Genomic DNA, 17569 nt, shown 5'->3' with positions numbered 1-17569 from the left:
GTTGGACAAACAGACTTGTGACTCGACTTAAAGACCTGACTCGGTACTCAGGTTGGGGACTTTGATACTCAATCATCATTCTAATGTTATTTTGAGATTAAATTCAAATACATAAGTTTATCACATTTAGCATTAAAAATGTGGGACACTTAAAAAACATGGTTACATTTTCATTTCTGATCCTAATCAGTCATTGAGGTTTTCATGCAGGCTGAACATGAAAATAGTCTCCTACACCTATCTCCTGCATTAGCTTCTGATAGAAAATAGACAGTTAAAATCCAGAATGTGAAAATCCTGACAGATCTATGTCACACTGTCACCGAACATTCACAGACTCACCTATCTTGATTCCTTCAAGACTGTTGGAAAACCATTTCAGGTGACTACCTCTAGAAGATCATTGACAAAATGTCAAGAGTGTGTAAAGCAGTAATCAGAGCAAAGGGTGGCTATTTTGAAGAAAATAGAAAATAAAACATGTTTTCAGTTATTTCACCTTTTTTGGTTAAGTACATAACTCCACATGTGTTTATTCATAGTTTTGATGCCTTCAGTGAGAATCCACTTATGAAAATAAAGAAAACACATTGGACGAGAAGGTGTGTCCAAACTTTTGGCCTGTACTGTACTTGGAAAAAACATTTAAAATCCTAACTCAATAATAAAATAATAAAACTTCAGTAGTTTTCATGAAAAAACTGTTTTGCTGCCTATTTCAGTCAAAACAAACAACAAAATAGGAATATTAAAAAAAGAGCAGTAACGCATCAGTTATGATACAAGAAGAAGCAGGAAAATAATTTTTATTTCCTCTTTCAGTTTTGTTTTACATCTGAAGGCCTGCTGTCTGACAGCTGCACATTACAGCTTTTCACATTTAAACAGGAAACGTGGAGTTATGAGTCTGAGAGCTTTACTGTCACTACTTCAGTATTCAACGCTAAAGCAGAGTTGTAATGAACAAGCATCAGTTTGGTTTTTCTGTGTGTGTGTGTGTGTGTGTGTGTGTGTGTGTGTGTGTGTGTGTGTGTGTGTGTGTGTGTGTGTGTGTGTGTGTGTGTGTGTGTGTGTGTGTGTGTGTGTGTGTGTGTGTGTGTGCGTGCGTGTGTGTGTGATGGACGCTGACACACTGATCTGTTTCCTCTGTTTGTCTTTTATTGTCTCATCTCAAACTGAATTTTCAATCCAATAATAATTTACAGCCAATTCCAAAAACAATTAAATGTGACTTTTAAAGATAAAATCTCTTTCCTTCAGATCTTCAGACTTAAACAATCTTACAGCTCAACATAAAAGTGATTCATGCTCCCCAACAGCAACTGTAGCTCTATGAAGCCAATTATGTCACCTTGAATGAATTCTACTCCATCAGAGTTTTAGGGTATTTACTAACTTTCATACGTCCCATGCGTCCTGGCAGAGGACGATGAATGGCAGCCACGGCAGCAGAACATCAAACCTTCCATTAAATGCAGGAAGTTTCCTAAATCTGAAAGCAAAAAATGTCTATAATTCCCTGGAATACCTCACACACAGTCTCTGACTATTAAAAAAGCAGATTTGATTTGTTTTCACTTGCCACACAGAAGGGTCAGCAGTGTTCAGTGGGTTTTATGTAAAAAAAAAAAAAAGCAGGTTCAACTAGATTTGTTCATGGGCCAGATGCTCTTCTAAAATTATTTTATTTATTATTGTATCTTAATATATTAATTTTTATATATTATTTTTCCTTTTAAACTGCTTTTTTTTTACATTTTTTATTGTGCATGTTGATATTTCCTTTATTAACACAAGCCGCTAGAGGGCAACCATGACATTTTAGGCTTCCCGTTTATGAAACGGTTCCGCTCTCCATCACTTTGACGTCGTATTTCAAGCATTCAGTTTGCCATAAAGTGTTTAATCTTTAATTATTTTTCTCCAAAGTAGGATTTTAAATAACTTTAATTACTTATTCAGCGTGTTTCCTTCCTTAATTACAATTCCTTTTGTTGGCTCTGCCTACCAACCTGGTAAATATTGTCTACTTGTACGTTTGTTACTTTAAACCCGTGAGCAGTTTTAGTCGAGACATCACAGTTATGCACGATTATAGTGGAAAGTACAAAAACAGAGATTCTAAGAATTGCTGCAGATTAAATAAAAAATGTAGAACGAGAGCTAAATCTGTAGTCATTTCTGACTAAAGGCTGTTTTTTAGTTTGTTTATGTGATATAGAAAAAAGTAAAACATGCATTTTCTCTATTCCTGATTAACTAATAATGGGGGGCCGGGAGGAAAGGTGTTGCAGGCTGGGTGTGTCCCACAGACCACCAGTTGACTGGAATGAAGGGTTCTGAAAACGAATACCAGTCTTTATCATTTAAAGTGACAATGTGTATTTTCCCTGGTGATGGGGGGCAGAGCATACCTAAATCTAAAGCAAAAATATAGCAAGCTGTATTTTGGTGTTCAAGTAAGACCTTACCAACGGATGACCATTAGGGTCAAAAATCTCTGGGAGTGCAACCTCCCGCAAAATGATGAGCACATCAGACTCCCTGTCATCACTGGCAACGAGCAAAGAGGTAAATGTGTAAAACAACAACGTTCATGAATGGTGAAAGTTTTGTAATCGTTTCTTACAAATCATTTTGTCCTCACGGACTTCCGTAGAGGGAAACATGGCGTCTAAACCACCAAATAGTTCCAGAACGCAGCCATTGCTGTAGCTCCCCACAGGGTTGGGTCAAATGCTGAGAGTGATGATAACTAACGAGACATAACTTTAAAATGGCGTTGCCCAGAGATTTAGACCCGCTCCCATGTATTTTAAATTCTATTTTTATGGTTATATGTTACGAAGCCGCTAATATTTTTCAACAACTGGGCATTGTTTAATTATTACTTTAATTATTATCCTTCAAAATAAAATTTCGAAGGATACTTACCAGAGATTAATGGTACAAACTACACATTGTACCTTTAAAGTCCTTCTTTATAAACATTTTAGACTATGAGGGAGCATTCCTCCATGCAATCACTCTACAGTCCAAGAGTGACATTGAAAACATCTCCATTGACTACTCTTGTGTCATTTTTAGCTGAGTTTCCAAATATTGCTCTGGAGGTTTAACTGTTGATCCAGAAAGCTACACCCAGGGTACTGACAGGTACCACAGAGGAAGATGGCAGTTCTCCTGTTTGGGCACTCACTTGGCCAAATATACACACACACACACACACACACACACACATTATATATATATATATATATATATATATATATATATATATATATATATATATATATATATATATATATAAACATAATTTTTTCCTCAAACTCTGAATCAATTTTCTTCAAGATCTTACATCCCTGGGACATACCGTAATTTCCGGACTATAGAGCGCACCTCAGTATAAGCCGCACCTACTAAGTTTTTAAAAAACACATGGAACTGTACTTATATAAGCCGCACCGGGCTAAAAGCCCCAGAAATCTACTTGATATCTACTGAATTGAAAACGTAGTTTAACTGAATGTAACTGAACTGATCAGTATCAAACAAAACAGAAAAGTTATTGATTAGTTTATTCATCATCCTCCTGCGCACTGAAACCACTGAAGTCCTCTTCTTCAGTGTCGGAGTTGAACGGCCTCAGAAGAGCTTCGTCACATACCTTTTCTGTGGCGGTGTCAGTGTCGTTGTCCGTGTTGCTGTCATCATCCCCGGGTGAAGCTGGCTTGAATGAGTTCTTCCCGCTGCCGTCTCCAGCGCCGAACCATGGATTCATTCATGCCAAGCTTACTGTTTCCCTCCTTTACTGCCAGATCGATGGCCTTCAACTTAAATGCGGCATCATATAAACTCATACATGTAGTTATCATGATGAGGGGGTATGGATTTAAAAAAAATTCTTCGTCGTGCTGGCTGTTTGCATGTGCTAAATTAAAATAAGCACTTTCCCTCGATTTCCACTTTTGACTTCCACCTGTTTCACTTTCTGCTAAAGCGCCCCCTGGCAGGTGAAGGAAAATCTTCATTATAAGCCGCATGGTTCAAAGATTGGGGGGAAAGTAGCTGCTTATAGTCCGGAAAATACGGTAATTTAGTAGCGTGTCACAGGAAAGCATAAATGATGTCAATGAATTCTGCCAGTGTCCTGTTTTTAATCTGAGTTAAATCTATTTAGAAGGATTCAATTATTTCCAAATGATGAGCTCATTTTTCACAAGATTGCTAAAAAGTCAAGACTGAGTAAAAAGCTTGTACTTAATTTTTTAACATCATGACCCTCACCTCAGACCTTTCACCTACTGGTGTTTGCTGCATTACAAAACGAGAGAGAGAGCAACAGCATGTGCAAGCTGCTGGAATGACATGAAAACCAAAAAGAAAAGAAAAGCATGATGCTTTATCAACCACAGCAGTGGATCTGCCAATAAACTAAAAGGGATCAGTGGAAACACGCTCCTGACAACAATTTTGGAAACATTTAACTCAAAGTAAGCAGATTTTTAAAAAAAACTGTGATTTGTGTCCTAATTATTTTACTAATGGCTCCATGCGTTGTCCTGGAGAGCCCCCCGTGAAAGCCCATTTAACTAAGCATTTGTATGTGAGAGGTGAACAAATATTTGGCTAGCACGTTCCTGTGTGGTAGGAGCAGGAACTGTGTTAACCAGATAAATGACTCAGCAGTCATCCAATTTAAATGGTTTATGAGCGCGCAGTAAAACCAACCACTGCTAGTTTGTTGCCGTTACATTTAAATTTTACACAACTGTATCATCCACTAGTAAAAACACAAACAGCAAGACGACTGGACTTCATGTAATATTTCCTTTATTTAAGTAACTGAAAACATTTGTGATCACAGTCGTCGAGGCATTATTGTTTCATGTGTGGCAACAGCAGCAGACTCATCTGTGTGGAACCACCGTATAAAACACTGTTCTCAATAAACAACAAACAATAACTGACAAAGCAATTTTCTACTCAAGGTCTCCATAATACATTACAGGAGAGTTAACTTAAACCCATAGCTCATAGCATGAAGACCAACTGGTGTTTCACAGGCTGAATGCCTTTCAAATGACAAGGCTGTAATTGTAATGAAATGATGATGAAATAAAAGCCTCGTCTTCACGGCCAGGACAGGAAATAAGAGTAGAAGAGAAGCAAATCTTCAAGTTAACGCAGATTAAATTATAACGTTCTGGTGGCTGAACGTGGAAGGAAGTCACTACTGTGGCCATTTGTTTTATTTTGTAAACCTTTAAGGAAACATGACTTTTTTTTTCTTAAGTTAAAACATTTCTATGGTGGACACCAAACATGTTCCCTGAGTCTGTTCACAAAATCCCTTTCACATAAAATGATCTCATCGGTTTGTTCTTAATATTTTCAGTACCCTCCAGAATGAGTCATTTCAGGGCTTTGTCACTTTTGTTACGTGCTTTGCCCCTTTCCGGCCACAAGATGGCCTCGGTGGCTTCTGCCTCGTCAGTGTCCCGGTGCCCAGCTGTTCGTAATCACCGGCAACCACTGGACAGCTGTTAAAAGCTGCTCTCCTGCCCTCAGTCTGGGAGAAGGTACAGGGAAGTGTGGGCACAAAGGTGTTCAGGCTTCTCTCTTCTCCTCGTGTGCATGTGTGATTAGCTTGGTGGTACTTTAGTGGTTCTGACTCTCGATCGGTAGGATTTTTGGTAAACTTTGACTTTGGACAGGCCTTCGACTCCGCTTTTGGATTTCCCCTGAGCGTCTCAGGACGGTTCTCGTTAGTTTAGGGGTTTTTTGTAAAAGAATGTTTCAGTTAGTTAGTTCCCCTCCTCCCAGCCCTTTTGGCCTGGCGCTTTCAGTTTCCCTTTTATAGTGTTTCTTTGTATTTGTTGTAATAAAATCCTTTGTTCGGCGACACAATTACTTTATTAATAAACCTACACACTACAACTTTTACTCCCTCCTACACATCTCTCCTAGCGAGCTGAGGGACGTAACACTTTAAATCCTCTTTCATAAAACAATGCCACCAATTTGGTGTTAGTGGATCTTCCTTCGGTGTGTGTGCGACAGGGGTTGAACTGATATTGGGGTTGCCAGAGTAGGGGAGGGAGTGTGTTGAATATGACATCTACTTTGGGTTCTCCGTCGGATGGGGGCACCAAAGGCCGCGCGCCTCCATCCAATGAGTTGTTACCACACTTCCAGTGTGGGCAGTCAGGTCGCACAAGGGCATGGGATCATACAGCGTGAGAACATGACTCTTGAGCTTTGCTCTGCAAGGAAGTCATGCTGTTAAAAACGAGCACACCCAGCTTTAGTAACTAGGCCCTAATGTTAGCTGATCTCTTTCATAAGAACTAATCTATATTTCTCCTGAGGCCATGACTTGTTCATAAGCTTTCACCAGAAACTCACTTCTGATCTGAACTACGCCTTTAAGACACCAACTTTCACGACTGCAAACTCCTATTTGAGATAAAAACTCACATTTCAGTTCGTTTTTGTGTTTCAGGTGTGAATTAATGTTTTGCAATCATAATATGGTCACAATAAGAAAATCAAATAGTTGGTCTTTGTGCTCATTTAAACACATTCCAGCATGACTCCACACACTCGAGTTGTATGGAAAAATATTCTTTATGCGTTTAATCAGGCATTTCAAGGTCAAGATGCACTTTGTCCTTATGAGGGTACATTTAGGAACACTGAAGATTTTGGGGAAAAAAGTTCTAATGGGTTTTATTTTTTTATTTTTCATTTCTAAAAAACAATTTTCTGCCAATGAAAGATTCAAATGTCCTTATCGTTTGTACAGCCATTAAAATCACAATTATTTGATAGTGGCCATCTTAGTAGTAGGGGCTATGTAGGGTCTTTATTTTGAATCAAATTAAAACACAAAGGCAGCAGGTCTGCATTTATCTGCTAAAGCTTCACTCTGTTAATGACTTTTTCTCAAAAGACAGTGGATTTGTTTAAACGCAGGCTGATTTATTAAACTCTGCCATGCTTTACTCAAAGTGCTCAAACCTTACAAACTTCTCTGCACACCTGCTGAGTGCCAGAAACCACTTGAATACTGATTTTGTTCCCTGTGTGGTTTTGAGCCAACCAACATAGGCGTTGACATGACAATCATCCATTTGAAAAAAAGAAAGTCAACGGTTGCAGGTTTAAGAGGTGATTTTTGTACATCTTAATAGTTAAGCCCCCCACAAACCCTCGGCCTGCGGGTTTATGTCGGGTTGGTGTTGTAACACTTTGAAAACAGCCATTAATATGCCGCTTATACGACACGGTTCCACACTTTTGAGCAGCTCCTTTGACATGCAGATCATGATCTGAACTGCTCTTTTATTGTTTTTGGCTTCATAGCTTGCAGAAACAGGAACAACCGAGTGCATTACGGCCGAGTCTTTCATCAAACATCTGTCATCTCATCTTCCATCTCATCCCCCTCCGTTTCCCCTTCTGCCTCGCCTTCTTCCTCCTCTTCTTCTTCCTCGGATGTCAGATCTGGCTCGTCCATCTGGGACACACACTTTGGACACGAGCAGATGAACAGGTAGTTCTCCCTGGGAAGAAAACGTGGAGTTGCACTCAGAACAAGAGCTGCATTAATAGGAAGCGCTCTGCAGCTGCTGTGCACTAAAGCCACTGCTTAACATCGTAATTAATACTTGTGTCACTTTTAATGCTTTGAACCAGCCAGCATGAGGTGGACCTGCAGTGAGACTGCACCCTCTTAAGATGGAGCAACAGAACAGCACGTTTAAACTTTTATATATTTTCTCCTACTTGCTGAGGCTTGGGAGCTCAGTCCAACGTTTACATCATGAACCCGCCCCTGCCAGAAGGGCTTTTATCGATCCAGGCAGAACTCACATGAGTGTGACCCATGTTTGAATGATTTATCCGGGGATTACAGGTGTTTACCTCAGAATCTTGTGTCTGCTGTGTCTGCTTCGGTCCCGCTGACAGCATTCTAAGTAGCTGATGCAGATCTCCTGAAAAGTGAAGAAAAACACAGCCGTGAGCTGGCTGAGGAGCCCCAACAACAACCTGATGGGTTGCAGACAGGTTGCTGTATTTCTTATAAGTCTACATGCTGAAGAGAAAGCTAGAGGAGTCTAGTGAAAAATTCCCGCCTTCGCCAACATTTATAGGAGAGCTTGGTTCTGAAAGTAGCACAACCGCTGAGACGTTGCTGCGGCGTGCAGAAGGGCTTCTCAATCTTTCTGACAGCTTGACAAACCCGCTGCAGTCCTGAACGGCTCAGCCTGCTAATGCTGCCTGACGAGGGAGAACACCAAGCCGCAGAGGGATGTTCTGTCCCATCTTTACTAGACCAGAAGTTATCACCACAAGTCCAGATGTGTCAGCTGACCTCTCCTGGGCTGATGTCACTCAGGGCACTGAGGTGAAGCAGGAAATTGTTGTCAGGGAAGGAAGCTTCTGCATTTGGGATGCAGCTGTGGTTACCTGCAAGGGTCAGCCATACACCCCCCACCAAAAAAAAAAAAAAGTCACCAATCAGTCTCTTGTTCAGCATTACAGCTTTTTGTTAACATGTTAGACTTACAGGAGCTCTGAAGCAGAAAGAGTCCAGAGCCCTCACAGTTCAGAAAGTCTCCGGTTTCTGCAGGGAAATGCACATTTCTGACTTTGCTACAAAATAAAACCTTTTTCACTGCTGAAAACTGCAGCTCCTATAATATTTGGCTGTGACTCGACAAAATGACGGTTAAAAATCAGCTCAGCTGCAACAACAACTCTTTACTCCACAAAATACTGCAGCACTGAGATAAAACAGTGACCTTTTTCAATGTCCCTGTAGAGCTGGTCAATAAAAGAGTCCAACTGCGCCCTCTGCTGGGCAGGGAGCTCCAGTGCATCACAGCCGTGAACCCACTGACTCAACGAACTGGAATTACATACAAAGAGATTAGACAGCAAACAAAGTGTTATAGCCAGTCTGGAGCGTTGTCCAGGGGCAGGTGTTTACCTGGTGCCGATTCCCTGACCATTGGTTCCCACCAGAGCAAACAAAGAGCAGAAGCCCTCCGGAACAAACCACTGCAACATTCACACAGCTAAGGATCAGTTCTGCACCAGAGAGGCTTCATATAAGAGTTAAACATTATTTATTGGTTAAGGGTTTCATGTTTCAAGAACTAATTAAAAAGTGATCTTAGTGATAGGAAGACAAGCAGGAAATAATCCTCCAAACTCACCAAATGCATGTATTTTTCCATATTACTCTGATTTTCTAAATTTTAAAAATCTGTTACTTTATTTAGTTATTAATCAACTTAAAGTCAAAGTTGGACTCTACAGCTATTAAGGGTGAAAATTAGACTTTTAAATGTTTAAAGGGACTTTACAGAGTTTTGAATTTTTTAAGCTCGCGATTGCCCCCTCAGGCCAAAAGCGTAACGGCAGCTTCAATAGTAGGCTCGTGCATGAGCCGCGCATGCTGTACGTGCACACTCCTTAACGAAAATAACAGCTGAGACAGTCCCGTGTGTGTGTGTGTGTGTGTGTGTGTGTGTGTGTGTGTGTGTGTGTGTGTGTGTGTGTGTGTGTGTGTGTGTGTGTGTGTGTGTGTGTGTGTGTGTGTGGGTGGCCCGGAGGACAGGAGAACACGCAGCTAATTAATTAAATAATTTGGTTCTGTACCTTTCTCTTCAGCACAGCCGACAAAGGTTTAAGATGGGTCGTCCTCCTGCATGCTCAGATCATTCCCTTGCCTTGCTTGCAAAATTGTTCCAAAATGAAAGTTGAACCCACATCTTTTTAAACTGTGAATTCAATGCCGTTCTGCGAGTCTCAAATAAAAATTTGGGCATCTTACTGTAAAAAAATATACCATTTATGTAAAAAAGAAACTCTAAACAAACTATGTTCACATCCAGAATCAAACCCGGATCTTCTGCACGAGAGTCCGGCGTCTTACTAGGTGAGCTAAAGCACCAATAACATCTTTCGTATCTGTAACATTTATATCCTTGATGACTGCTGAAACAACATTCAAAGAACGGTTTGGAGTGAAAATGGCTATTTTGTTGCTAATTTGCAGGAAATATCTAGAAGAAAGTAGCTAAGGGTCCTCAGAAATGTAGCTAGGTTCAGCACTAGGCGTTTAGGAACGGCGACAAAGTCGCTGAGTTGGCACTACCTCACTCTCTGCTGCTAAAGCTACAGATAGCAAATGCTACGGGCTATGCCTGAGCGTGAACGCTCATGAAGCAGCCTGCTCGACCCGAGCAACTCTTTTTCTGTGATTTTACAGAAAAACAGACAATCACAGTAAAAATGCCAGGGCTCATTCTACAGTACAAGGGCATTGCAGGAGAATGTATGAAAAAGAAATTTATTATTTCTATACATGTTTTGGCTGTCAAACTTCCATAATGCCCCTTTAAATATCAAGTTGGTCATTATAAATTCATCATATCAAAGTAGTTCTGAAAATTTTTAGGTAATAATTCAAATTTAAGATAATATTCCCACTTTAAAGTTCCCAGCAGCTGCTGTTTTTTGAATGTTGGAGGGAAAATATTAAATGATTTTATTTTAAAGGTGTTGAACACTCATTCAATCAATACATTTGCAGATGTCTTTAGTAGGAATAAACGCCTTGTAAGTTACTGTGGGGGGGGGAGTTCCAGGAACTAGCAGTGAGCCACATCACAGCTGAGCTTCAGACGAGAGGATTTGGAGTCTTACTTCCCAATATTTGGACATCTCGCCTCTGATTGGCTTAGAGCAATGTGACTCTACCACTGACTGTTTGCTTTGCAACGTTGATGTTTTATCTCCACAAATAACACGACCCTGGATGAGCTTCTGCTGTGTGGTGGAGTTGCTTATGCTAACCGCTAGTGTCTACTAGCTGAGACGTTCTCTGCTGTTTCCTGGATGCTTAACCAACAACAGCCCTCCCTGTCAACACCTTTAACAAATGAACAGCAAAAGTTTGTAAAATAATAAAAGAAAAGCAGATAAACTGCATTTTTGATTTCTCTGGTTGTTTTGTTTTCATACCGACATTTATTTAGTTGTGTCAAACATTTAAGTGAAAAAAGCAAAAACAGGTAAGGAGTAAATTACGAGATCACTGCATTGCAGGGTGTTAGAACAATAAAAGCATCCAACACCTTGACAGGAACATTTATTTCATCTATTTTATTTCCTGTTTTCATAAATCATAAAAAATCTGGACTAAATGAGACCAAAGAAGATTAACACTGACCCGACTGAGGTGATCGTCATAAAGTGCTGCAGTGAAAAGACCGTTTAACACAGCCAGCTGCCCCTGCACATGAAACACAACACATATTAATGTTACAGTCTATAAAGAGAAAACACACATCACGTACACTCAGCCATCGTGGGCGTTTCAACTCTCCACGGTGATAACGGCATCAAGAAGACTTAAAACACTTTGGTGACCTCATGACTGCAACAGATAGAAAGTGTAACGCTAGCGTACCCTGAACTGCTCTCCCAGGAGCTTATGGGCGATCTCTTCTTCCTCATTCGCTGTCCGACTGCAGAAGTGTGAAAACAGCTTCTGCCAATGAGCTTTGTCTTTGGCCTGCAAAACAACCCACCATAATATTAAGAATGGTCAAACTGGATTAGAAACTCTGATACATATGCTTTTAGAACCCACGAGAGTCACCTGTTTGACAGCAGCTACCATTTTGGCCATAAGCATTATGCTGGAGGTCTCAGGGGGATAATGCATGCTCCTAAAAATACACAGAAGCCCTGCGTTAGACAGGAGGGAGAACACAATGGAGGGTTGGGATCTTCCATGAAATGCTGTTTCACCTCCATGTGTTTTTGAGCTTGTTTATGGGATGATTTGGGTCGTCCTGAGACGGACCCAGACACAGAACCTTATGGTACTGATCCGCAGCAGCTTGTCGACATTCGCTGCTGCAGTACATCACCTGTCAGTGAAAACAGGTGAGAAAAGTTCAGGCAGCACGCTGTGTAATGCTTACCAACACCCAAGTCTCTGGATAGAAATAAAATTATTGATGGAAAAAAAATATATAATTACAGAATATTGAGTTGACAGAAATATACTTTTTACAAATGGTGGTTGGATTAATTCAAACATTTCCTTTTAATATACATGTTTTGTTGAACATATGTGTTGTTGTCTTTAGATAATGAAGAAAGATTTTTTAATGTTATGTTTTGGGGATAAAAATCATGAGGAACTTCACAACCGCACATAAATATTAATTATTACAAACAATAATATAAAATTAAAAGGGAGAAAAAGTAGAATCACAAAATAATAAGAAAGAAAACAAGCTAGCCCAGAACGCACAGAAATAATAGAGAAAAAAGCTGGTGAGCAAGAAGACCTATCACTGGGTTTGGAAAAAGAGTACAGTAGGAAAGTAATGAGATATTTCTAAAATTTTTAAATATTAAAATTCTGTTCCAACTCTTGCAGAGTTTAAAACAGACATAAACTTTAGTTTGGAGGAAAACGGGCCAATGTTAAAGTGGCTAAAGTGCATTCTATTTACTGAACAACAGGGGGTGAACCCTCTGATTGCAAAAGGTAGCATGAGTCAGTTATTTAATAACATTATTACCCTAAAATAAGACAAACCTGTGTTTATTGCTAACGCGGCAAGGCTGATCTGTTTTATGCATTTTGATTAAGGGAGTTAAATAAAATGCATGTTTTTGTCTTTACAGCCTGAAGAACCCAATCACTCATCTTCACTTTAATGCAGTTTAGCAGGTCTCCCAACTCGTGCCGTCCACAAAATTATTACTGTAAGAATATGACTGAGAAATGATCTCATTTTCTTATCTATGTAAAACTGACTGGTCCTTAAACCACATACTGAAGACCGGTTCTGTGGTCTTGTGGACTCTGTGTGGACGTACCTGACACTGAGGACAGGCTTGGTGAAGTTCTGGATGAACACAACAGAGTTCAGCATGAGGAAGGCTGAGTGCAGGGTTACCGCTGAGCCTACGGGCATTTTCTTCTGCAGTCTCCAAAGCACGCAAACAGTACTCACAGGCTGTTTGAGGCAAAGCAGACATTTTTTAGTTTATTTTGCAATAAAACTTCCACCTAAAATCCTGAATGATCTCATTTTAAGACCGCATCCTGATGCTGTCTGCTTATGGTTGCATGCAACATCACCCCGTTATGATCTGACAGTCAGATCATAACGGTTCTGTGGTCTTGTGGACTCTGTGTTGAGCTTCATCTGCATCTCTCACCTTTATATTTATACAGCTCATTCCACAGGAACTGTGCAGAAACAAGAGGCCGCTCAGTAAAAATGGTGTCTCCCTTCTTGATGCTCTTTTTAGCAAAAAGACCTTTACCCTGAAACATGGACGACAAAACATTCAGTAGCTGCAGAATTAGTTTAAACACACCTGTAGTAGAATTTAAGGAGAAAAGAGAGAAGCATCCTTGAAAATGGTCTCAAATCAGTGCAAACGCGTAGTGCTGCATACCCAGTCACTTGAATTAAATATTCATAGTTTTATTTGCTGGATCCGGTTTTAGACAAAGTATCAATTTAATCGTTTGAAATAAGCTTCCATCTTCCTCTGGGGATATCAGGCTGCTTTAGAACTTTATTTTCATTAATCTCTGGAAATCAGGGGGCACTGATGAATAAATCTGATTAATTGTCATAGATATTCTGATTAGATTTATCCTCATTTCATTGTTTTGATATAAGCGGTCCTTATCTAAATGTTTTTCAGTGTTTGCATGTTTTCCTTGAACTATTATGATAAATGATAATGATAAATGACCCGCACTTGTATAGTGCCTTTCAGAGTAAGAGGACTCCAAGGAGCTTTACACTACAGTGTATCATTCGTCCATTCACACATACACATTCACACACTGGTGGTGATGAACTACGATGTGGCCACAGCTGCCCTGGGGCGCACTGACGGAAGCGATTACAACTTTTGTTGCGAAATTGTGACACTCATTAAAACTATCCCCAGTTTGCAAAACAAGGAAGTTGTTTGTAAAACTGACCAATACCTAGTGACCATAGAAACTAAAGCATATACCAGGATACGCAAAACCAGCCCTGATGTGCGCTTAGCAGATAAAGAGAAACAACATGACAACAAAGAAAATAGTAAACAATCCAGTATATCTAAATATATTTTAGACATCTCTCTCTCTCTCTCTCTCTCTCTCTCTCTCTCTCTCTCTCTCTCTCTCTCTCTCTCTCTCTCTCTCTCTCTCTCTCTCTCTCTCTCTCTCTCTCTCTCTCTCTCTCTCTCTCTCTCTCTCTCTCTCTCTCTCTCTCTCTCTCTCTCTCTCTCTCTCTCTCTCATTAAACAATAAATATCGCTGACTCTCCGGGCTCGGGACTGGCAGTGAAGGCAGCAGTGCTGCAGCAAACATGCGAACAAAAACACAGACTATACGTCAAACTCTGACTTATTTCAGCAAATCTGGATAAATTATTGACTCTAACCTTTAAATTGTCAATAAATCTGACTTCCACGCTGCTGGCGACTTTCCCGGGATCCTCACAGAGAGAAAACATGTCATCCAGGGGTGCCGCCATGTTTTACACGACCTTTCACCCACAGACGTCATAGACTCCTTATTGGCCACTCGAGCACGAGAAATCCGGCCGCCATCTTGGATCGGTCAATCCACATATGTTTTTTACAAACCTTATTAGTAAAACTGGGTATCGTGCATAGCACCGTAATAAAGCACAAAAGTGCAAACAAACAAAGGGGCCAACAGTGTTCAAAAATTAAGAATACAAAGAACAATCAAAGAACAAATGGGGCAGGGAGGGAAAAAATGCATGACCAATTATTCAAGTCATGTTTTTCTAATAAGTTCCAAGTTTTTATGGCTTTTATGGAGTTTTTGATAGAATCAGCATATTTTGTAATTTCACACACGAAGACAGGTAAAAGAGGATTGACATGGGTATATTTACATTTATGAATATAACATTTAGCTAAAATGAAAATTAGGTTCAGCATATAGTTTCTATAACTTTCTTTATCTTAAAAAAATAAAATGTTTCAAACAGAAGGAGACATTAGTGTGACAGTATGAGCGTCCTGTCACAATGTCCCGATTGATGATGCGCCCTGGCTACTTGATCAAGGGGATGTCCCTTTGGCTGACTGGTTAGAGCGTATGACTTTCACCCGGGAGTCTGGAGATTGAATCCCGCCCGGGCCCTCATTTATTCACCTTGCCGCATTAGGAAGAACCTTCTTTAATAGAAAAGACATCAGACCAGAATTTAGTGGTATTTGTACAGGTCCAGAATAGGTGAACAATGGTGTAAGGATGATTGTTGCAGAAGGAACAACAGGTGGTCTGATCCACATTGAATGTGTCCACTCACTCTCCAGAATCAACTCAGAGTGGGTAACTATGCCTGTTTTCGTGCAGCCTACAGGTTGCAACATCCCCCGAGCTATTGAAAACATATTGCTAATTTACTATTGACTCTCTAGCCTACCTGATGGGATATATTTAAAATGATTTTAAATGACTTTGTTTAATTATATTCTTATTTTAATTATGCTATGCCGTGTGTCTGATTTTGGGAAAAAGCTTGATGAAATGTGTTTTTAATTGGAAAAGCACCTTCCTCGAGCCCACTTTGAATGCCATGCCAGCAAATCAGCGTAATACTACAGCTATGGTGTGTCTTATGAACGAGCCATGGTAGCATGGTGTTGCAGAAATTTGACGGTATTCGTGCCGCCACACTTGGTAGTGATATTACTGCAACGCCTGACTTGTAAATGCATATTACGCCTTGGTGCAACAGAGGGAGGTGTCATGATCATGACCCATTTGGTTCAATGAGTTACTTCTTTCTTAAACAACTATGTGGAAAGACACATCTGGTGGTGGTGGGAAAGATGATGTCTGTTTGAGATGGGTCAGATCACTGGCTGAGAAAACATCTTTCTCAAAACAAGGAGATTGAAGAAATGACTAAATTTGGGATCCAACGCATTATTAAAAACTGGTCTGATGAGCTCTGATGGACCCTGTTCTAGGGTGATGGGTGCCTCAGGGTAAAAAGAGAGGCAGATGTTGTGATCATGCCTAGTGCCTACTATATAAGCCTGTGAAGGCAGTGCTCTGGGGTTACTGCAGTTGGTCAGGTCTAGGTTCAGCAACAGGATGTGCTCCAACAACGAGGTCAGCTATTTCATGACTTGTGGGAGGTGTCTAACCCAAGACATGCAGAATCAACACGACTGCTGTGGTGAGTAAAAATAAAGTCTCTTTATTACAAAAACGGGAACAGAAGAAGCATTGGAAAGTCCAGTGAGTTGATGACCAGTAGATAATAGTCCAGAGTCAAGATGTTGAGATCGAAGGGGATGGTGGCGACCCGAGGTGAGCGAGGGAGGGGGTCCTGGTGAGCGAGGTGGGTGAGGCAGCGGAGAGGAGACGGACAGGTGCCGTGGAGGAGGATGGGACGTGGTCCTGAGGGTTCCGGGGTCTCTGGCGGCAAAGATAATGGAGATGATAGAGGGTTTCCTAGACATGACAAAACAGACGAGGGTTCAGAGACGAGTCCGAAGTCAAAATCCAAGGTCATCCAAAAACACGATAAACTTGCGAACTAGACAAGTACAAGTGGCTGGGGCTAACCAAACTGTGGCAATCATCCGGCGTCGAGTGGTGTCTCCATCCTCCCTTTATGCCAGGACACCTGATTACAAATCCAGCGCAGCTGGTGTCCCCTCCGCTCCTCAAATGTGGGAAAAGAACCTCAAAGATGGTTTATTTGAGGAGGAGCACTCACCTCGGCTTGTGACTTGTGACAAGCTGACTACCTGAATATACTGAATGACCAGGTTATTCCATCTTCCCTGATGGCACGGACATATTCCAAGATTACAATACCAGGATTCATCGGGGCTCAAATAGTGAAAGAGTGGTTCAGGGAGCATGAGACATTATTTTCACACATGGATTGGTCACGACAGAGTCCAGACCTTAACCCCATTGTGAATCTGGGCAGCAGTAGCTCAGGAGGTAGAGCAGGTTGTCCAGCAATCGGAAGGTTGTAGATTTGATTCCAGCTCCCACCAGAGAATGCTGCTATTGTCCTTGGGCAAGACACTTAACCTGCTTTACCTTCTGGTGTTGGTCGAAGAGACCAGTATTTGACAGTCTCGCTTCCGTCAGTGTGCCCCAGGGCAGCTTTGGCTATATTGTAGCTCATCATTACCAGTGTGTGAATGAGAGGATGACTGATTGTGTTGTGAATCTTAGGGGGTTATTGAACCCCAAGAAGGTGCTATACAAATACAAGCCATTTACCATCTTTGGGATGTGCTGGAGAAGACTTTGTGCAGCGGTCAGACTCTACCATCATCAATGCAAGATCTTGGAGAAACATTAATGCAACACTGGATGGAATTTAATCTTGTGACATTGCAGAAGCTTATTGAAACAATGCCACAGTGAATGTGCGTCGTAATAAAATCTAAAAGTGGTCCAACAAAATATTTGGGTGTGTGAGCGTATTTTTTGGTATTGACT

The 17569-nt window shown here is 40.8% G+C and overlaps 1 protein-coding gene across 1 annotated transcript; it reads right to left on the bottom strand.

The window, feature by feature from the left end:
- Positions 1-7296: 7296 nt before the first annotated feature.
- On the bottom strand, positions 7297-14632 carry smyd5 (SMYD family member 5). The gene is made up of 13 exons (XM_070555026.1): positions 14499-14632; positions 13264-13372; positions 12919-13058; positions 11833-11954; positions 11681-11750; positions 11489-11593; positions 11249-11311; positions 8999-9069; positions 8811-8917; positions 8576-8632; positions 8381-8475; positions 7930-8000; positions 7297-7568 (listed from the first exon to the last, which is right to left on the bottom strand). The coding sequence occupies exons 1-13, from the start codon at positions 14589-14591 to the stop codon at positions 7415-7417; spliced, it is 1257 nt and encodes a 418-aa protein (XP_070411127.1). The 5' UTR covers positions 14592-14632; the 3' UTR covers positions 7297-7414.
- Between the last annotated feature and the right edge of the window lie 2937 nt (positions 14633-17569).

The sequence above is a fragment of the Nothobranchius furzeri genome, chromosome 1, assembly GCF_043380555.1.
Source record: "Nothobranchius furzeri strain GRZ-AD chromosome 1, NfurGRZ-RIMD1, whole genome shotgun sequence".
Classification (NCBI taxonomy): domain Eukaryota; kingdom Metazoa; phylum Chordata; class Actinopteri; order Cyprinodontiformes; family Nothobranchiidae; genus Nothobranchius; species Nothobranchius furzeri.
Note: the sequence above shows the minus strand (reverse complement) of the source record. Positions and strands in the feature narration are given on the sequence as shown.